Raw genomic sequence first — 22,419 nt, forward strand, 5'->3', positions numbered from 1 at the left:
GTTGCGTTAAATCTTACCCAGATACAATAGTGCTATTTTCTGATTGGCTATTATGTAGCCTCTTTTTTTGATTGGCTCATAGGTGTCGGGCTCAACTAAGAACTCCAGGGGAGACGCGCTTGATTCCTGCCCTGTTCCATAGAGAGAGCGATGTGGACAGGTACATTTTGGGCACAGTGGCGTATTAAATATATGATAAATGGTACGTTTTTCTGCGTGACAAATACAATGTGTGGCAGGAAAGTCCGAAATGAGTGACTGTCACAATCGTCTGCTTCCAACATGATAACAACAGATTTGAGAAAAAACCATAATATACTGGTGTAACAGTCAGGTGTCCCAAACTTTATACCATTATTGTTAATATTTTATAATATCCAGTAGGATGTCTTTGCTAGTGCATAAAGTCCTTATAAAAAGCCACGTCACAAGCAATCATAACGTTGAAAAAGAAACAAACATAAAATCGACTATAGTTTGAGGTGAACAGAGCTGACGTCTAGAAGTTTCCCTCTGTGCCTCACGCGCAGCCTGTAAAACGGTTTACTGCTAACCGGCTCAACCCGGGGATAATCCCAGAGCTCATAGCGGTGAATTCCTACACTCAGGGAGCTGGGGAGAACTATGTACACAAAATTATTATTATATAATTAATGTATTACTCCGTCGGCATGTTTTTATATGACTTAATCTTTTATCGCGCCGGTGCTTCGTGTGACCTGTACAGGGAACTAACGGTAATGTTACCTCAGGTACATGACTGAAGAGATAGTCGGTTAGCTGATTTATAGTTAGCTCAGGTAAATGACTGAAGAGCTATTTTATAGTAGTTTATAGTTCATTTTATTTTATTGTCATATGAAGTAGAATGAACTAATTGTTTTTAATGAGTCGTGGAAAAGAAGAGGATAAAAGATTTCCAGGCTGCTCAGTTAACAGGTGATTGTGGAAATATTTCTCGTGACTGAAGTGAGGAAATGGACCTGGTGCCTAAAGGTGAGTGTGTGTGTGTGTGTGTGTGTGTGTGTGTGTGTGTGTGTGTGTGTGTGTGTGTGTGTGTGAGAGAGAGAGAGAGAGAGAGAGAGAGAAAAGTCAAGTGTGTGTGAAAAATCAACAAGAGAAGGGTCCTGGTTAAGATATAATGCCATTGTATTTTTATTTATTTAATTATTTATTTTAATGGGGGCACGGTGGCTTAGTGGTTAGCACGTTCGGCTCACACCTCCAGGGTCGGGGTTCGATTCCGGCCTCCGCCTTGTGTGTGCGGAGTTTGCTTGTTCTCCCCGTGTCTCGGGGGTTTCCTCCGGGTACTCCAGTTTCCTCCCCCGGTCCAAAGACATGCATGGTAGGTTGATGGGCATCTCTGGAAAATTGTCCGGAGTGTGTGTGTGCCCTGCAATGGGTTGGCACTCCATCCAGGGTGTATCCTGCCTTGGTGCCCGATGATGCCTGAGATAGCCACAGGATCCCCGTGACCCGAGCTAGTTCGGATAAGCGGTAGAAGGTGAGTGAGTAATTATTTATTTTTTGAGGTCCACATTCCTGAGGCAAAAATAGGACTAACATTATATGTTTTAGTAAGGTATTGGATCACGTTCCACCACAACAGCTTCAGGGAGCCCTTCCAAGCCTGTGGAACCATACTGGAGCAATAAACACTGTTTGTCCAACAATGTTTGATTACAGTTGTGGTGAAGAGCGCTGTATATAAATATAAATTACTCATATGTGTTTAGAGATTTGGTAACTGGTAACTTACATCATTTTTAATACTCATACATGCAAATAATTATCTCAATTCCTCAGATGGGTTATAAACAGTAAATAGACCCCAAAACCCTCTACATTGTGGGGATTGTCTTAAGAACAAGGGCAAGTATATGTGAACAAAAAAACAGTCAAATTACAACACTTTTGGATCAAAATACCTTAAGATATTTCATGTAATTCTGTTATACAGAATTCTCTAATATGATTTTTATAAACATCTTCCAAGTTAATTTGAAAATTTGAGCTTCATGCCTAATATTCATGTTCACAATCACAATTTTCTGATGTTTAAATGAATTAATTAAGTTTACCATTTAAATTTATATGATTTATATGATTTTTCCACAGATGGAGCTACGGGGGGCGGTGCAGAAGTCCAGAGGTCGGACACCCTCAACTCAACAAGTTCTGCTGGGGCACGCAGGAGGACCGGAGGAGCCAAGAAGCAGATGCAAGCCAACAAGTCCAAACTCCGAGCACCAAGAGCTTTGTGCTGTCTTACACTGAGCAACCCTATTCGCATGGCTGCCCTAGCCCTTGTAGAGTGGAAATATCCTTCGGCAGCTATGTGTGTGTCTGTGTGTGTGCGCGTGTGTGTTCATGTGTATTTCAACAAACCTATATTATTCTGGTAATTATTTTGTGATACCCTGTCCTCCTAGAGCTCTTAAGCTAAATGCCATAACCTTACCTCAACTGATTAATAATGGTAAAAAGCCTCTTGGCTTTTAAGTGGCACAACAGATCATCAGAAGAAGTGAATTCTCCAAAATCCCACAGCTATCTGTAGCCAGGTGTCAAGAGATCAAAGTTGTGACACTACCCAATCATGGGTATCTGTTAGCTCATTTATGTGAAAGAAACCTGATAGCATTGGTAGTTATTTCTTGAAATAGGGAAAATATTTTAAATAAATAATAGTAGGATTGAAGTGGATATGTATGCTGTCCAAACACCAGTATCTGTAATTATGTGGCCTTTAACCTCTGTTCCTTAAGCCCTTTGATATATTCATCTTGCTAGCCATCATTGCTAACTGTGTAGCCCTTGGTGTGTCACGACCATTCCCTGAAGATGATTCCAACGCTACCAATCACAATCTGGTAAACAACAACGTTTATTGATGATTTTATTGTGCTTGTCTTGAATTTTATATGACACGCACCCTCTCCCTTCACCTACTTTACCATACAGCACAAACGCTGAGCTCATTAGCTTCTTGACCTGTTGACCTAGTCATTACCTGTAAAGTCTCAAGGGTGAAAACTGGTGGCTTATCAGTTAATGCAGTTTACCCTATACAAATTCACGTGATCAAATGTGCTAAACTAAAGAGATCTTTCCATTTCCACTTATCTACTCTCTCTTTCTTTCTATTATTTATATCAGGAAAAAGTGGAATACATCTTTCTGGTTATTTTCACCATTGAAACCTTCACAAAGATCCTGGCCTATGGTCTGGTTATGCACCCCAGTGCCTACATCCGCAGTGGCTGGAACTTATTGGATTTCATCATTGTCATTGTCGGGTTTGTGTTAATATTGGTTTTCTGTGTACACATGTGGCCATTTATATTTGGCACAGAGAAGGTAAATACGGATGAATGGCAAATGTGTGATTTCTGTGTGTGCATGTGCAGGCTCTTTAGCGTTGTAGCAGAGATGGGGGAACCAAAAACCGGAGATGCCCATCATGCATCCGGGAAACCAGGAGGCCTGGACGTCAAAGCTCTCAGAGCTTTCAGAGTACTCCGACCTCTACGCTTAGTCTCTGGCGTGCCCAGTAAGTGTGTGTATGTGAGTGTGTGTGTGTGTATATGTCTATCTAGTAGTGATTGCATTGTTCATGTACATATTTGTATGTTTGTGTGCGAATCTGTATTTTGTAATTATAAGGGTTTATAATAATTGTACGTGTGTAGGTCTACAGATTGTGCTGAACTCCATCATGAAGGCCATGGTGCCTCTGTTTCATATTGGACTGCTGGTCATGTTTGTCATAATCATTTATGCCATTATTGGCCTGGAGCTTTTCATTGGCAGAATGCACAAGACATGCTTCTATGTTGGGACAGGTAGTAAACACACACACACACACACACACACACACACATTCAAATGATACATGACTTCATATCGTCTTTTTCTTATTTATTTACCTAAATAGCTTAAATAAAATTGAAGTATTTAAATATATTATCATTAAAATAACACACATCTAAAATCTTTTGATACTATACTGAAATTGGTTCTCTGAGAACTGATCTATATGTGATACTGTTCCAATACTGACAGCTCTGCAATATTCATTATGAAAGTTATGAGAGACAATCTGTGCTTATAGAAGTTGTGTTTACAAGTCAACATGATGTTCAGGTTCATAGGACAGAACAGATAAAAGAGTAGACACCTGTGATTAGATTGGTGTCTCCCTATCTGGACATTTGTATGCATAGTAATATACTATAGAATATAGAAGTACCTACATAGTCATGTCTTTAAATGGCCCTAATTGAGTTTGGAGACGTTATCTCTATGACATGTTCTGCTGTGATCCTGCAGACCTTTATGTGGAGGACGACCCGACACCCTGTGCATTTGCCGGTAATGGCCGTTTCTGTGTGGGTAACAATACTGAGTGCATTGGAGGCTGGGAAGGCCCTAATGGTGGCATCACAAACTTCGACAACATCTTCTTTGCTATGCTTACTGTTTTCCAGTGCATTACTATGGAGGGATGGACTGATGTTTTGTACTGGGTATTTACCATCCATTTTATTTAGCACCTGTAACCTATATAACCTGTCTCTATATGCTATGTTTGTGTAAGTTTCACACTATGAGAGGGATTAGAGGTTATACTGAAAATGTCAGATTTTCCTCCTCTGAGACAAATTGTTTTATTTGGTTTTTATTTAATTATTTGATTGAAGTGTCTCAGGAGCAAAATCCCTGGATTTTGTTAGACTCTATTATTCTGTTGTACTGTTGGAACTGGGCACCTTTATTTCAAATTGAGATTGTGTTAAATTGTTTGTGAATAAAACGGTAGAAATATCCAGAACTTATTGTATTTACTGTATTGGCAGATATCCAATGTAACTAAAAATACTAATATTCAAATACAATAGATTCATATGCAGAATGTATGCAATAGATTAGCAGCTGCTTTTTTTTTATCTTATACGTTATACTATAAATATAATAGTAAGAATGAGAGAAAATACAAAAAAATTGATCCAGAATTTTTTTTAATGTAAATTTTAACCCACTTTTTTTACATTCTCTTTTTTTCCTCCTTCAGATGAATGATGCGATTGGTTTTGAGCTGCCCTGGATTTATTTTGTGTCTCTAGTCATTTTTGGCTCCTTCTTTGTTCTAAATCTTGTTCTGGGTGTTTTGAGCGGGTAAGAGCATTCAACATTAAGAGCTCTTGTGTTATGTTTGGTGCAGTAAATTGGTTCGACTCGAACGGTATTTAAATGAATTAAGATTTTTTTTCCGTATATGTAGAGTAAATTCTTTGGACATGTTTGTGTGTTTGTGTGCATGTGCGCTCAGTGAGTTCTCTAAGGAAAGAGAGAAGGCTGTTTGTCGTGGTGAACTTCAAAAGGCTCAGGAGAAACAGCAGATGGAAGAAGACATGGTGGGCTACATGGACTGGCTCATCGAGGCTGAGGATATGGATGAAGATGGCAATAAACGTGAGGCACAAAAAGCATCCACCTAAAGCGTTCATACACACAAACATTAAAATGTTTAATTTATTTGTTCATCACTGTCTGTTCGGGTTCTTGTTGGGATCAAATAAGCATAAATTTAGAAAACGCAACCAAATAAATTCCTTTTACAATATTTGAGGCAGATCTTATTCTACCTCACATTTTACTGCACACTGTCCCATTGCAGGTTTAACACACACACACACACACACACACACACACACACACACACACACACACACACACACACACACACACACACACACACACACACACACATATTTGAAACACCAAACAGATACTGATACAGATTCTGACACAGTAGTTGTTATTATGTTCATATAATGTATGCACACACACACGCACACATATGCCTAGCTTTGGGAAGTCATGGCCTAATGGTTAGAGAGTTTGACTCCTAACTCTATGGTTGTGGGTTCGAGTCTTTTGCCGGCCACGACTGAGGTGCCCGGGTGCCGCAGCATAAATGGCTGCCCACTGCTCCAGGTGTGTGTTCACTGCTGTGTGTGCACTTTGGATGGGTAAAACGCAGAGAACAAATTCAGAGTAGGGGTCACCATACTTAGTATGTCACATTTCTTTCTTCTTCTTCTTCTTCTTCTTCTTCTTCTTCTTTCTTTTCTTCTGTTTTCTTTTGTAAGGTGCGGTGGTGGCAAAGAAAAAGATGATGAAGAAATATGGCTGGTATAAACACAGTGAAGATGGAGGTATTATGAAAGCTTTTCATTTTGAAAATGAAGCTTTCATGTTTATAAATTGTAATATTGTTTTAAATGGGTACATTGGTTACAATCTTTTTTACAGAATCAGATTCGGACTCAGAGTTCGAGGCTTTCCTAGATGATGATAATGGCTGCTGTGCCTCTATACAGTACTGTTTTAGAATTATATTTCATATCATTCACATTGATTAAATGTTCCTGTTACTGATTAACTACAGTAGATCTGATCAAATCATTTCTTATTTTTAAATCCCAGGGCCAAACTGCTGACAATAAGCTTCTGGTAAGTCAAACGAAAAAAAAAATTCAGTATTTCAGTTAGTCTTTCACTTCTTATTTTAAAGACTTTAAAAACTTAAAAAAATCTTCATAAGGTGTAAATATGATAACTAAAGACTGTAGACAATAGTGTACTGTATCATAAAAATGTGTTGTTTTACTTTTATTTGGTTATTACCTCTCTTTTTGCAGTCAAAATTAATAATACATGTTAACATATTTTACAATACATGTTAAAATATTTTAAGTTATTCTTGATCCCTTTTTTATTTTTACTGACCATATTATCTACTCTGGTTTCTGTGCAGTGAGCAGCTCTACCATTTAAATTTAGTTCTAAGGAAGAACTGCCGTGTAGCCGTGAAGTCCACTAACTTTTACTGGTTGGTGTTGCTGCTGGTCTTCCTCAACACAACCGCGAGTGCCTCAGAGCATTATGGACAGCCTCAGTGGCTCACTGATATACAAGGTGATATAGAGATATATAAGATATACAATTTACATCTTCACATACATTTACATTTACACATACACTACATTTACACTACATTTACACATACACATCTTCTATTAACATGAGATAAAACATTTAGCATCTTGTGGACTGTTAAGCTCTGCTTTATATATTAGTATACATTACCGCACATACCCCATGGATTTAAATTGATGACAAAATCGATTACTTTTATTAGGCTAGATTATTTGAGGTTGTTATTCTCAAACGGGTTGTTTTTGCTTTCTATCTCAGAACGAGCCAACAAGATCCTGCTGGCCCTGTTCACCCTGGAGATGCTAATGAAGATGTACAGCTTTGGTTTTCAGGTCTACTTTATAGCTCTCTTTAATCGGTTTGACTGCTTTGTGGTATGTGGTGGGATACTCGAGACTGTACTTGTGGAGCTGGATGTAATCCCACGTATCGGTATATCTGTGCTGCGCTGTGTCCGTCTGCTCCGCATTTTCAAAGTTACCCGGTGAGTTAGCTGCGAATAAATATTGTTTCTGCTCAGAACATGTGAAGGGTTTAAATGCATAGTATTTCAACCCAATATACTCATATTGTTAACTGAATACAAGGTACTGTGTGTATATTGCTTTGCCTGACAAGTGTAGTTAGTGTGTCGAGTAGTTTATTGTTCATTACATTTCTCTTATTCTCTCAGTCACTGGGCTGCTCTCTCAGATCTGGTCACCTCTCTGCTAAACTCGATGAAAGCCATTTGTTCCCTGCTCCTGCTGCTTTTCCTCTTCCTCATCATCTTTGCCCTTCTGGGCATGCAGCTGTTTGGTGGAAAGTTCAACTTTGATGAAACCCAGATGAAGAGAAGCACATTCGACACCTTTCCTTCTGCTTTGCTTACTTGTTTCCAGGTAACCATCTCTGTTGTTAGATTGTTGTCTTTATACCCAGTTACAGCAAGCAGAACAGATGTATCCAACATTTCTTTATACAGTAATGCCATAGGTTCTGCTACGCATCTCCATTTCATTTCACTTGCAAGCTTGAATGAAGACATTCTTAAAAACTAATTTCTAACACACAATCTAGTGTTTCTTAATCTATTGTTATCATTTTGCTATAACCAAACTGAGAGTTTCGCTGTGTTTGTGATTCCTAGCCATTGTTGATGCTGTATTATTCTGGGCATGTTTTTTTTTCATGGAAACTACAACTGCAAGTGCAAATCCTGCCCTGTAATACAGTAACTGTTCAATATAATACTCATACTAATACAATATATGCTATTTATTGTGCTATGTCAGTGGGTTGTATTGTAACTACAGCAAACTCGACTAAGTCAGAAGCAGTGCGGAACGGACAGAAGATCACTTATGCTAATCTTACTCTATACCTTTGTGTGGGTTTTAAAACAGTAATTATCCCTGACAATAATGCTGATTTAGTTCAATAACCATGAATGCAATACATGAATTTAGGATTTTGTGAAGTGATGAAAATGCAGTTTTTGAATGAAAAAAAACAAACAAAAAAAAAAACAACAGGAACTCTCTCACTGTAGATTCTTACTGGAGAGGACTGGAACTCAGTTATGTATGATGGCATCATGGCATACGGAGGACCCATTTTCCCCAACATGATCGTTTGTATTTACTTCGTCATTCTTTTTGTCTGCGGTAACTGTATCCTTTCACCTGTCTTCACTATTCAGATCTATATCACATTATTTTACACTCTTATTTAGTTCCTGTTATTAAAAATTGATTCTTAGGGCTTTTGTTTTATTCATTTTCTTTGGACTTTTTTAGAGATAACTGATTATTCCTTGCTATTTTTTATATTCTACCCTTAACATCCACTTGTGCTCAGACATCCTGCTGAACGTCTTCTTGGCTATTGCTGTAGATAACTTAGCTGGAAATGGCAAAAAGAAAAAAGAGTAAGCGCTCTCACAAATTTAGAATAAATCAGTATATAAATCTCTCTTCATGCCGCTTGAAGAAGTGATTTCTGGTCTGCATTATTTATTTAGCATTTCGCTTTAACAAGTTGATGTGTTTTAAAGAGAAAAACCAGATGAGGAAGAGTGGGAAGATGATGAAGACAGGGAAGATGATGAAACCGGAGTAAGGCTTCTAATTTTTTGTTAAATCTTTCTCTCTTTTTCTTTTACTTGTCTTTGTCTTTTCAGCTTCTCATACTCACTCATTATGTTTGTAACTTTGTATTTTTTTCCCCCCAGAATGACACGGACGACTGGGAGGAGAGTGAAGAGCTGAGAGCAATTGAGGGTCTTGAAGGTAAATATATTATCTTTAATAATGATTATGATTATGAAAATAATACAAATAATACAGCTTTCCATATAAAGAATAATAATGGAAAAAATTGAATCTAACACATTTTATATAGCGTATATATGGTAAGTTAATTATGCGCTTTTTATTTATTTATTTATTTATTTATTTAATTGTTTAATTGTTTAATTGTTTGTTTGTTTATTGTTAGCATTTAAATATGGAATATTGTAGTATGGCTAAACATGATAAGGGATTTAAAACAATTTAAGATTTACTTTGTGTTCTTAAGGTGCTGTCCCAATGAAAGTGGAAAGTTTTCATCCCAAAGAAAAAATTGTCCCAATTCCTGATGGGAGCTCTTTCTTTATTCTAGGCAAGAAAAACTGGTGCGTAATCTAAGTTTAATGTGAAATAAATATGCGGTATTTGATATAATAATAAGTATCATGTGTGCCAGTGAGCCTCTATGGAGTCCTTTCATGGTCTCAAGGCCCAAATAACATTTCATTATTCATGCCTACATTGTATTCCTTCTCAACATTAATTGTTTGGTCAAAACGTCATTTATATCACTAACATTCTTTTCCCAATCCTCTGTCTGTCCAGCCTCAGAGTCGCTTGTCACAACCTCATTTACAATCCTTACTTTACCAACTTCATCCTACTCTTCATCATCCTTAGTAGTTTCTCACTGGCTGCTGAGGACCCAATAAAAACTCATTCAGTTCGGAACATTGTAAGTTAGCCTGTTTGTACAGCATTTGTTGCTATTTCAGATGATGGAAATCTTAAACTGATAATTTGTTTTTCAATTTAAGCATTGTTTATAACTTATTTTATATCGGTATAGTCCAATTTTTCTGTTTGGGCTTAGGTGTGCGTATTTAAGACACTGTGGTCTTCCAGGAAAACACTAATAAAAACAGTTTACAATACTTCCTTTAACCCATAGATGCTTGGCTATGCTGATTATGTTTTCACCACGGTCTTCACCATTGAGATAATATTAAAGGTAAATATGTTCACTAATCACTGTCCATCATTTTGTCTGAGAATGAATTTTAAGGCTTTAAATATTAGTCATGCTATGTCAATGATAGATTAGTTACATAGTGTGAAAAATGTCAGTACATCTTTATCAGTGTGTTAAGTGTGATTTTTGTTTTGCGCATAGATGACAGTGTATGGTGCTTTCCTACATCAAGGCTCCTTCTGCAGAAATGCTTTCAATCTCTTGGATCTGCTGGTTGTCAGTGTGTCTCTCACATCTTTCTTTCTGCAGTAAGTGTGACACCTTGATCCTCCACCTATACCACCGATTAGCTTATAGATTCTTTAACCAATCAATCATATTATAAATTAATTCATCTATTAATCCGTTCGTTATCCATTTTACTAAATCGACTGTCCATTTAGACCTTTTGTATCTTTTACTCTTTGTATTTTATTTCTTCAGTTCAAGTGCCATCTCTGTGGTAAAGATTTTGAGAGTACTGCGAGTGCTCAGACCTCTCAGAGCCATCAACCGAGCAAAGGGACTTAAGGTATATACTCTCAGATGACTGACCACTTAGTCCTGTGTATTCTTCAACATTCTTATTCTTATCTACAGGGATCAGCATCCAAAGACTTCAATTCTATTAATCATGAAGACATGTGTCGCTATGTTTTTGCTTATTAAGCTGAACTACAAGTGGTGATTTTCTAGGGTGATTTCTGAGTCCACATTTGTGTCTCCAGAGTGTGATCCAGTGTGTGTTTGTGGCCATCCGCACCATTGGCAACATCCTCATTGTAACTACACTCCTGCAGTTCATGTTTGCGTGCATTGGAGTGCAGCTCTTTAAGGTAACATTACTTATGCCCAAGCACTCTTTCACTAAACCTTTAATGCACTTTTGGGTCTCATATGGTTGTTCTTTCCTCTTCTAGGGACGATTTTATAGATGTACAGATGAGGCCAAACACACACCAGAGGAATGCAAGTATGCACATGTTCTTCTTAGCTCACAAATTTTAGTATGATAGTGCACTTCAGTAGTGTGATGAAAATGTCTGTCTTTTATCCAGAGGCACCTTTGTGGTGTATAAGGATGGAGATATGAATCACCCAATGGTGAAAGAGAGGTATTGGGTGAACAGTGATTTTAACTTTGATAACGTGCTGATGGGCATGTTGACGCTTTTCACTGTCTCTACGTTTGAGGGCTGGCCACAGTGAGTTTATATACCATTTATTATATGTTCAACCTTCTGACCATTTGAAGCATCAGTTCTGGCAATAATAAAAAAGAAAAGTACGGCAATAACATTAAGGATGGTAAATTATTTAAAGTATTTTTTTATTAAAATATATTGTGCAATATATTGGTGATGTATTTATTTTTGGAATATACAAATTAAAGGCAGGGTCTCTGATTTTTGAAAGCCAATGTTGATATATTGTATGAAATCACCAAAAAGAAACACGCCCCTAACCCAAATGGGAGCCCCTGTATTGATAGCTCCGCCCACACATACATACGTAACCCAGGCAACTAATAGAAAGAAATGTGTCTTTATCATAGCTGAAGGGAAGAACAATACGATTGCAGATAAACAAACAAGCAAAAATGACACACAAGCATAATCATGTAAAGGACAAAGGCATATATTAGTTCTGTGTAACAAAGCAAAACCAACGTTACTCACCTATCGAGAAGGAAAAAAGCACCTCGGCGTCTTAAGTAAAGAGTTTCCCAAGTCAATAACTCCTGAGCTAAACGCTGTTACTACACAAAACGCGGTTGTAGCTGCCTCTCTACATTATTATGACAAAAAAGTGGTGTTATTTGTGTAGTAACAGCGTTTAGCTCAGGAGTTATTGACTTGGGAAACCCCAATCTGTGAATGTACGGCCAACTTCCTGCTCCTTCAGTTCTCTCCAGCGCTGGAAAGCTGATCCTATATTAACACGTCAAACTTCTTGCCTCATCGTAAGCCTTTCTTCGCTTTCTTTTGTTGTTTTTATCATCCATGTCAATGTTAAAACCGCTTTCTGCTAATGTCACACATGCGCACTGAAAACTCTCTCCACCCATATTAACAAGACACGCCTCTTTCTGCTCATTTGCTACACGTTTGTTTGTTTTTTTTTGTTTATTATTCGGCCCGATTCAGTTTTCTGAAGCATTTCTCAAAAATCGGAGACCCTGCCTTTAATAATGCCGTTCACACGAGAATAAACACAACATAGTGATGAGCAGTTTCACATATCTTAGAAATACTGTGGTTTGTATAAGTAAATATGTTGACAATATCATGTATATGTTTTAGTTACTTAAATGAATACTCAGTGCATTGTGAAGGAATATCATTATAGATTATTGTAATTTAATCACATATACAGGCCTTTGACAAAACCAGGGCTTTAAGCAGCTGGAAAAGGGTACACAAAAGTATAAAGCACATATGCATTATTTGCTTATACACTATACAGCCAAAAGTTTGTGGACACCAGATATGTGCTTATATGACCTATATGTGTTTTTCTTAATATTATAACATCAATGTAATTAACTCCAGGGTTTTATATAAAGCCATCGATGCTAATGCTGAGAACAGAGGCCCCATCTACAACTGTCGTGTGGAGATATCAATCTTTTTTGTCATCTACATCATCATCATTGCCTTCTTCATGATGAACATCTTTGTGGGCTTCGTCATCATCACGTTCCGCGAGCAAGGGGAGGTCGAGTTTAAAAACTGCGAGCTGAACAAAAATCAAGTCAGTATGAACAAAAATAATCTTGTCTAAAACTATTATTTAGGATATATAATAAAAACTATAAAAGGTCTAATTTTACCACATTTCTCTGTATTACTCTGCTTTTTCTCTCTTCAGAGGCAGTGTGTATATTATGCTCTGAAAGCGCAACCTATAAAGATCTACATTCCTAAAAACCCATCGCAGTTAAAGTTCTGGAGGATCATCAACTCTTCTCAGTTTGAATATATCATGTTTGTTCTCATTCTGCTCAATACACTCACGCTAGCTGTACAGGTGTGCATCACAGTCTTGTCCTCAGTATTATTTAGCAGTATCATCATTTTTCTCAGGTTTATACTGTATTGATGTGTCAATACATGTCCCAACATACACACCAGGACACATTTTTGCTCTGTTTCCTTCCCATACAAACCCTTTACCTTTTTCCTACCATCAGCACTATGAGCAGTCGAAGCTCTTCAACTTTGTCATGGACATCTTGAACATGATCTTCACCACACTTTTTACCATTGAGATGATCATCAAACTGCTCGCTCTACGGCCATACGTAAGATACATCAAACACTTGCAATGATTTTGAATTACCAGTTTAAGAAAACGGCTTTATTATTGCCACATATACATTACAGCACAGTGAAACCCTTTCTTCACATATCCAAACTTTGGAAGTTGTGGTCAGAGCACAGGGACAGCTATGATACTGCAGATAAGGTTAAGGGCCTTGCTCAGGGGCCCAGCCGTGGCAGCTTGTCAGCACAGAAACTTGAACCCTAATCTTCAATATTAACAACCCAGAGCCTTAACCACTTGAGCTACCAGTAATGTTTTTGAATGTTTATAAACTCTTTCTCACTCTTTCTCTCCATAGCACTATTTTATAGATGCTTGGAATTCTTTTGATGCCCTGATAGTGGTGGGAAGTTTGGTTGACATCATGATCGCAGAGTTTAGTGTAAGTATTTAATTTTTGTCATTGATAAGATTACTTATAAATCATATATATACATATATATCACAGCATTTGATATTAATATAAAAATCATTCCCTGAATCCCAGGTCTACTTTTACCTTTTCACTACACACAAAAATTTGTGCTCACAATGTTTATTCTTTTGTGTTCTGTTTTAAATTTTTATTATTTTTTTTTTTTGTTATATTTCTGGAATCTTCTTGTGTACTTTCAGGGTGGTGGAGGCCACGGAGAGGTATGTTAAGTGACTAGTTTCTATGTAAAATGTAAAACTGTGTAAAATCGTGTTAATTATACTTAAATATACTTGTGTTATACTTGTGTTATTATATTAATAATAAGGAAAGTAGTGTTAAAGACATAATTTCTTATTGTTTTAGCACATAACATAATCAAAGGAGGTTGCAATATGTTATGAGATGACATAGGTACATAGATAGCAACAAATATATAACGTACAAGTGACATATTTGTGAAATATAAAATGTGTATCTTTTACAGGGGAAGGGGGATGGGGAGAATTCCAAGGTGTCCATCACTTTCTTTCGGCTCTTCCGCGTAATGCGATTGGTCAAGCTACTGAGCAAAGGGGAGGGCATCCGTACGCTTCTCTGGACTTTTGTTAAATCCTTACAGGTCTGTCCTGAATTTTCACACATTACTAGGTATTGATATGACTTAAAAATGGTCTACTGATGTCATTTATAACGTTTACTCGCTTTTCCTCAGGCTTTGCCATACGTCGGTCTACTTATCGCTATGATCTTTTTCATTTACGGTGTAATTGGAATGCAGGTAGACTTATGTTTAATATTTAGTCTTTTCCTTTCTGCTTATAGTCCACCTGATGTGTTTTCTACTTGAATTTTTCTTCTCCTCTGCCTTGTTAACAGTCATTTGGGAAGATTGCTATAGATGACGACACAGAGCTCAATCGTAACAACAACTTCCAGACCTTTTTCATGGCAGTGCTTCTGCTTTTCAGGTATGAGCGCTTTGCAGTATTTTATAAATCTGCTGCTTAACTCTGGGACTGTAAACACCTTTTTCTGTAGTGACTAACAAACTGGCTGTTGTTTTTTACTTTAGATGTGCAACAGGAGAGCAATGGCAGGAGATAATGCTGGCAGCATTGCCAGGCCGACGGTGTGACCCTGAGTCGGATTATGAACCAGGGGAGGAGTACAGCTGTGGCAGCAATCTGTCCTACCTGTATTTCATCAGCTTCTTTGCTCTTTGTGCTTTCCTGGTAAGAAAAAAAGAGAATATGGAGATACAGACATGGAGCAAAAGAGCAATGATAACTTATCCTTGTTTTTTTACCATTTCAGATCATAAACTTGTTCATTGCTGTCATCATGGACAACTTTGAGTATCTGACCAGGGACTGGACTGTGCTGGGCACTCACCATCTGGATGAATTTAAGAGAGTGTGGTCAGATTATGATCCTGAAGCAACGTAAGAGAAACCTTTTTTATAGTTCAAGTAAAAATCTAGAAAAAAATCTAAAATATAAAAACGTTATGGACTAAAACAGCGCATTATACTTAAAACATTGTTGCCACAGGGGAAGAATAAAGCACTTAGAGGTTGTGACTATGTTGCGCCGAATTCAGCCTCCTCTTGGTTTCGGCAAACTCTGTCCTCATCGGGTGGCCTGTAGGGTAAGCGATACTACATAAACACAGTATAGAAATACTGCATAGTATATTACAAATTATACTGATATTAATAAGTTCAAAGACAGTCAAGTGTCATGAATTTATTTTAATAAGCATTGCTGAAGAAACCTGGATGTATGCTAACAATGTGGTTGTCTCAGAGACCAAGCAAGCAGCTGACACACTCTGACAGTCAGCAGTATTTAACACATGGTGCTCCACTTAACTCAGCAATCCAATTACTCCAATTCTCTCTCTCTCTCTCTCTCTCTCTCTCTCTCTCTCTCTCTCTCTCTCTCTCTCTCTCTCCCTCTCTCTCTCTCTCTCTCTCTCTCTCTCTCTCTCTCTCTCTCTCTCTCTCTCTCTCTCTCTCTCTCTCTCTCTCTCTCTCGATCTCTCTCCATCACTTAATTCCTGTAGAGGCTGGTCACTATGAATGTGCCACTTCATCCTGATGGTACTGTGTCCTTCAACGCGACCCTGTTTGCTCTTGTCAGGTCTTCACTCAAGATTAAAACTGAAGGTCTGCATGCACAGCACAAATAATAGTAATTAATCTATACTCCTGCAAAACCTCCATTAAGACACAACCTGTTTCAGTGTCCATAAAACCAAAGCACAGCTACAAATAAATCATTTTGCTATTAATATTTTTGTCTGAGTGATTGAATTCTAGAATTGTTTTAAACATTGCCAATCCCCAGGGCCAATTGACAAGGAGAATGAAGAATTGAGAGCCATTATTAAAAAGATCTGGAAGCGTACCAAGCCTAAGCTCCTTGATGAGGTTATACCACCTCCTGCAGGTACTGAACTACATTGCATACTAGATGGAGACATCTTCACCACATTTCAGCCTCTTACAGTCTGATCATAGTGCTTTATAGAATGCTATAAAAAATACATTACATGTGTTTAACATGTGGTGTTGCGTATCTTCACATAACCTAATATTAGTCTGCATTATGTAATTTTCTCTAGGAGAGGAGGTGACTGCAGGAAAGTTCTATGCAAGTTTCCTCATTCAGGATTACTTCAAGAAGTACCGAAAAAGGAAGGAAAAAGAGAAAAAGAAGAAGGGCAAGGATAAGTCAGCTTCCCTTCAGGTGCACAGTTAGCTTATGTCTACTGGGTCTTGTGTGTTGTTTGTTGTTTGAAGGTGAGTTGACTAATTTGGTGTGCTCTAATTCCCTGGGATCCTAGTGGTGGATATTATGGCTAGCATCGAATGTCAGTCCTTACAGCTTGAGACTGAATTTCACTAGCACATACAGTTTCTTATTTATCACTCTATCACTGGTTGCTTAAGCTGATGGATTTGTATGCATGTAGCAGTAAATGTCAGGCTCTTACTACACTCTGCTGCTCTCTCAGGCTGGGCTGAGGACCCTGCAGGATTTGGCACCAGAGATGAGGCTGGCTATGGAAATGGAGGAAGGCCAGGAGGAGTTGTTCGAAGGTGACATGATAGATGAGGAGGAGTTCTTCAGGGTAAGTTGCAATTAAAAATGATATAGCATGTCTTATGTTCTTAGCAACTGATGCATCTTTTTTAATTTAACAGCAAAAGTAATATATACTTTTAGAAAGCCCAAGGTTTATCTACATGTCCCAAGATCCTGATAGCAGGTGCATGTGCACAGTTGGGAGTGTAGGCAACAGATGGGAATGTGACAGAGCCTCGAATTATATCCAATCCATTTATTATTTATACTTTCATATAAAATGATGATTTGTAATGTTTATTAAATAATTTCATTCAAACACACAAAGTGTTTCACAATGTCTGCTCCATATACTGCATCATTCATATCCCTTTAATATCACCGTAAGAAGAGTCTGACTCCTTCTACTGCTACAGAGTGACAGTGCCTTCAGTGATGCTCATCTGACTCCAGCCATGTTCAGCCCTGCGGGCACTCCATTGCCCCTGCAGTTTGAGGAGGTTAGCGTGAACATCGAGCCCCCTCCTGATGACATGCTGAGACTAGAGGAGGCACTGGAGGATTCTCGACCAACTTCAGCATTCTCTGATAATGAGGTGGTGCTTAAGCAGCCTCACAGGCTGACTCCTCTGCCCAGAAGGTGGGCCACCAGTCACTCCAAACTCAGCTCACTGAGGGCTCTAAATTCCAGCTCAAGGCAAGCACAGTATAGACTAAAAATATGGAATGCAGTTGCATTCAGATTAGAGATTAGCGTTCAAAATTAGACACTCCTGGGTCATACTACTAAGCTTCATTTGCTCGCAAGTAAAGAAAATGACCCAAAAATGTAATGTCACTAATAATTATTAGTGACATCAAATTTTGGGTGATGATTTCTTTAAAGCTGTGATTTTGCCTGAGAGGTTATAATGATGTATAGCAAGCATACAAAATCAATCCATATTTTATTTGTATTTCATTTACAACAACTGGTAGTGTACAGCATGTGAATAATCAAATACTTTCTGTCTCTCAGAGGCACCATCACATGATAGCTTTGCTATATTTTAAAGCAAAACCTGCTGCTCACCTTATTTAATGTACAAAACTTATGTTCTTTGTTAAATTAATAAAAAAACACTGTATTCAAACAGGATGCCAGATAGCCACTATTTATAAATAACATGTGAAATAGACACAAACTGACATAAGATACAGAAAATCATAAGCATTTCTACTATGTATGCAATATGGTGTACATGTATTACTGTTTTGCTTTGCTTTTGGCTCTCAGTAAGGAAATCAGCACACTGCTACTGTAGATGTGATTACTCCAGATTTTGCCACAATACAATGGAAATGATTCAGTGTACATCGGTAATACTGTATAATAATAATGTTGGGTTAGGAAGAATTGCAGAGCACACAGAATTTCACAAAGCAGTCCCATTCTGCCAAAGGCATAGTGCTTATGAGGCCTTAGGGGTATACATTTTGAGTTCACTGCTTTGTAGATTATGCCCTATATCTAGCTACCGGCTAACTAAACATCTCAAATCATGTCTTGTTTATGAATTTCTTAGTAAAACCTTCTTCTTATTTTTGAAGGTAATTAGATCCCATTAATTTCAGACTTTAAACATTCCACATTTTATAACTTCTGAATTACCTCCATAGCTTTGTAACCATGATTAAAATGCAGCTGAAGGGGATACTCATCCATTTTAACATCCTAACTACTATTTTAGTTCATTATTATTTCTTAAGTGTCCATTTAACATCTACATTTTAGGCTACCCGTGACTCAGTTACCACCTCCTCCAGAAGAAAGGATGCAGAGTGCAGGAGGTGATGGTGAAGTTGCAGGGACAGAAGCAGGAGGAGCACCAAGTGCTACAGAACAGAGTCAAATTGGCAAGGAAGACACTCAGAGCACAGTGTCTCATAGCAGGTGGGGAGAGCTGTCAGTCAGAGACTGATGAATGAGAGGGGTATAGCGATAAAGAAAAAGGATGGCATAAATATACTGTGGGGTTATAAGAGGCTTATGTATTCAGCCATTATGAGCCTCCATTGGAAAGATTAAGTAAGGTACTGTTCAGAGTTCTGTTTAAAGCTTTTTACCAGCATGTAATGAAAAGAAACCACTCACAGGAGAGGCGGAAAAATTTGACTGAAATAGATATCTTTCATCCGTCTCTCAGGATTGGGGCTTTTTGCTTGAAATAGTTTGTAAGAATAAATTAATAACCTCTTTATGTAATTTTTGCACATATGTGTGACTATGTAGGCTGTGACCTTAAGAACACCACTTTATGGCTTATATTACAAAAGTGTTGCTATGTCCTTAGCTGTGCTGAAGTAGTAGGAGAAGTGAGTGCCCTTACCTAAACCAGGGTGCTTCTGAACAAAATTTAGCCAATTTTAGAGGAAGTAAGAGTGTTTTTCTCTCTGTTAGTCAAGTATTTGCAATTAGATACCTATGGAGATTATCTTCTAAGTGTGTTGAAGTTGTAGTTTAAAAGATAGGATATTTGTTCTATGCATTTCTCTTGTTAACATTGCTGTGGAAATCTCTGTAGACACACTTTTGCCCTAAACAGACAGCAGCATCTGGATGCTCCTACCTCAACAGAGACGTTACCTCCTCCAATCTCCAGTGACAATAATGTAACCGTAGCATCATTACAGCCAGGGAATGTTGACAGTGATGGTTATAAAGTTGCTTCAAATGGCAATATTGAGAATTCTTACTCTACTAGTAGCTATAATGGGAACGCTTACCATTCAAATGGCTACAATGGAAATGTTTCACCATCAAATGGCTACAATGGAAGCACAGACCCAGTAAATGGCTACAATAGAAGCACATACCCAGTAAATGGCTACAATGGAAATGGTTACCATAGCAATGGTTACAACAGCAACGGTTACTCCAGCAACGGTTACAGTGCTAGTGGATACAGTAGCAATGGCTATAGTGGCAAAAGACAAAGCGGTAAAGGACACGCAACTCGAAGACGCTTCCTTCCTCCTACTCCTTTAGGTGAAGAAGCTCTTATAAACACAAATTGCAAATAAATGGTCATACATAGTTGTTCTTCACTAAAATTCTTCTTTTCACTGTGTTAGGACGCAAGCCAAATTTCACTATCCAGTGTTTGAGGAGGCAAGACAGCATCGATGACATCCCAATCCCTGGTACTTATCACCAGAACTCACCTCCCTGCAGAGCACGAGAGCAGGTAATATTTCAGTTTCTTTCTTTTCATTGAATCCATTTCATACAATTTAGCTTCTGTCTCTAAGGACACAAAAATCCAGAGCAGGCAAATCAAGGACAAACATTTCTGCTAAGTCATTGCTCATTGATGCATCACTTTAAAGTGCTAACTTTATTGATGACTTGTTGCAGAAATGTATCGCCCTTCGCCCTTAGGAATGAAAGACCTGCCTTTGCACAGCAAGATGTAACTGCACACTGAATTAACATCAATCAAAACAATATAGCGTTTTGTCCTGTCATTGGTTGTACCATTTGCTTATTTCTCCTACATATCCTTGCTCAGAATGTCTCATCTCTCCTTGATTCTTTATTTTATGTGCACTACACACGTTTTTGATTTCACTACATAAGTGTGTTACGTTGTGCTCCTTGTTCAACATTGAATAGTAAACTAAAAGCTATTTCAAATAACCCTTTACAGACACAAAACAATTATGACTCTCGGCGCAGCAGCATGTCCTCCGTAGCCTCGTCATCCTCGTGGGCGAACACTCGGGCACAGACGGGTCGTCTGCTCTATGCCCCCGTCATCATGGTGGATGAGGCAGGTGAAACTCAGAACATTTGGAGTGACACTAATGGCAGCACCAGCCTGCCAGCTGCAGCCCGTCCTGGTTGGCACACAACCCAGGGTGTCTCTCTGTCCCAGCGACAGCAGGCATATGCTACTCTGAGGGTGCCATCCCATCAAGGCCCAGGCTATATGGAGAAAGGAAGTGCTGACAGCCTTGTAGAGTCGGTCAGTACAGCTGCATTCTCTCTCAATGTAACTGGAAGCTTATGTTGTACTTCACCACATTGTTACCTCACTTCAGTTAGCTTTTGATTTACTGTACTACACTTTTCACCTAACTATAAATATAATACCGTTTTATGTTTTTAATCTTGACTTCTAACATTGACATTATTTGTTTAGATTCTCATATCTGAAGGTTTGGGCCTCTATGCGAAAGACCCCAAATTTGTAGACTTTACTAAGCGAGAGATTGCTGATGCATGCAACATGAGCCTGGATGAGATGGAGACTGCTGCAACTGACTTGCTTAGTCGAGGTGCACCTGGGCAGCCATTTGGTCGTTTCGAGGAGGATCTGTCTGACGAAATGAACTGTGTGATTTCATACTGAGGTTTTTTACCTTGAGAGAATGAAATAGGATAATAGTATCTTATTAGAAAGATTAAAAAAAAGCAGTTTGGTGTATAAATGGGTAAACGACAAGGTGGCATACTTTCTCTGTGCCATTCTTGCAGATTCAGGATAGAGTACTGACTTCTGATTTTCCAAAATATTGATGATTACATGATTGTAAACTGGTTTGCCGACTGAAGCCGTATCAGACATCTGTATCCGGAATGGAGCTGAACTGAGATAATAAAACAATGATTACAGGAACATTAGAAAGAATACTTGACAAACAAGATCCAAGCATTAGATAAATAACAATTTACTTGACAATATGACATAATACAGTTTAACGTGTTACAAACATCTCATTTACTGACCAATACCTGATCTGCTGACAATAACCTTACCAAAGGATCTGCTATTACATCTCTTACCAGTCTCAAGGATCCATCTGTATTTTTATTTATTTGTCTTACAAGGATTTGTTTCTGTTGTATTAGAAATGACCAGGAAAGCAGATATATCCTTTTACTGTAATGAAAGTTTAAACAGAAATAGATTAAAATGTCACATTCTTTTATGTTACAGAATGAGCTATAGCTTGTGATATTAACTTTATTATTATGCTGATACTTGAGAGTTTTTGTGTAATAAATTATTGTACTCTTTTTTACGGTTTCCATTTTAATGCATATTGATTTTCTCAGTGTGGGAGACTTTTATTCTATTAATTATATATTATAATTTGACACCCATTTATTCTTGTTTGGCTTTACAGTATCTCTAAAGGCACCTTTAAAAGTTTAACCCTGTCTCTAATAAATGTTTTCTGTTGATTCTTAAACATTCTTTTATGTCCAGTATAGGGTATATGGTGGTTATTATACACTTCTAAGCACTCTC

The 22,419-nt window shown here is 37.9% G+C and overlaps 1 protein-coding gene across 1 annotated transcript; it reads left to right on the plus strand.

The window, feature by feature from the left end:
- The first annotated feature begins 326 nt into the window (after window positions 1–326).
- On the plus strand, window positions 327–22,185 carry cacna1fa (calcium channel, voltage-dependent, L type, alpha 1F subunit a). Its single transcript, XM_047799729.1, has 48 exons — window positions 327–996; window positions 2,119–2,342; window positions 2,769–2,873; window positions 3,160–3,299; window positions 3,411–3,553; window positions 3,693–3,845; window positions 4,333–4,529; window positions 5,075–5,178; window positions 5,333–5,475; window positions 6,156–6,221; window positions 6,319–6,385; window positions 6,493–6,519; window positions 6,824–6,984; window positions 7,264–7,489; window positions 7,679–7,886; window positions 8,537–8,657; window positions 8,845–8,914; window positions 9,041–9,101; window positions 9,218–9,275; window positions 9,565–9,661; window positions 9,882–10,011; window positions 10,228–10,287; window positions 10,450–10,556; window positions 10,732–10,819; window positions 11,016–11,123; window positions 11,208–11,260; window positions 11,346–11,492; window positions 12,840–13,041; window positions 13,159–13,317; window positions 13,481–13,591; window positions 13,913–13,996; window positions 14,230–14,250; window positions 14,517–14,651; window positions 14,745–14,810; window positions 14,909–15,000; window positions 15,105–15,264; window positions 15,347–15,474; window positions 15,584–15,680; window positions 16,098–16,200; window positions 16,382–16,483; window positions 16,659–16,783; window positions 17,052–17,168; window positions 17,539–17,819; window positions 18,897–19,055; window positions 19,687–20,150; window positions 20,237–20,349; window positions 20,812–21,129; window positions 21,307–22,185. The coding sequence occupies exons 1-48, from the start codon at window positions 978–980 to the stop codon at window positions 21,514–21,516; spliced, it is 6,330 nt and encodes a 2,109-aa protein (XP_047655685.1). The 5' UTR covers window positions 327–977; the 3' UTR covers window positions 21,517–22,185.
- The last annotated feature ends 234 nt before the right edge of the window (window positions 22,186–22,419 follow it).

Source organism: Tachysurus fulvidraco, chromosome 14, assembly GCF_022655615.1.
Source record: "Tachysurus fulvidraco isolate hzauxx_2018 chromosome 14, HZAU_PFXX_2.0, whole genome shotgun sequence".
Lineage (NCBI taxonomy): Eukaryota > Metazoa > Chordata > Actinopteri > Siluriformes > Bagridae > Tachysurus > Tachysurus fulvidraco.

Excerpts from the sequence above, each read along its gene's own strand:
- cacna1fa (XM_047799729.1), top strand. Across the intron at positions 7,887-8,536 it reads CTTTGCTTACTTGTTTCCAG|ATTCTTACTGGAGAGGACTG; the intron begins GTAACCATCTCT and ends CTCTCACTGTAG. Across the intron at positions 15,475-15,583 it reads GATTATGATCCTGAAGCAAC|GGGAAGAATAAAGCACTTAG; the intron begins GTAAGAGAAACC and ends TTGTTGCCACAG.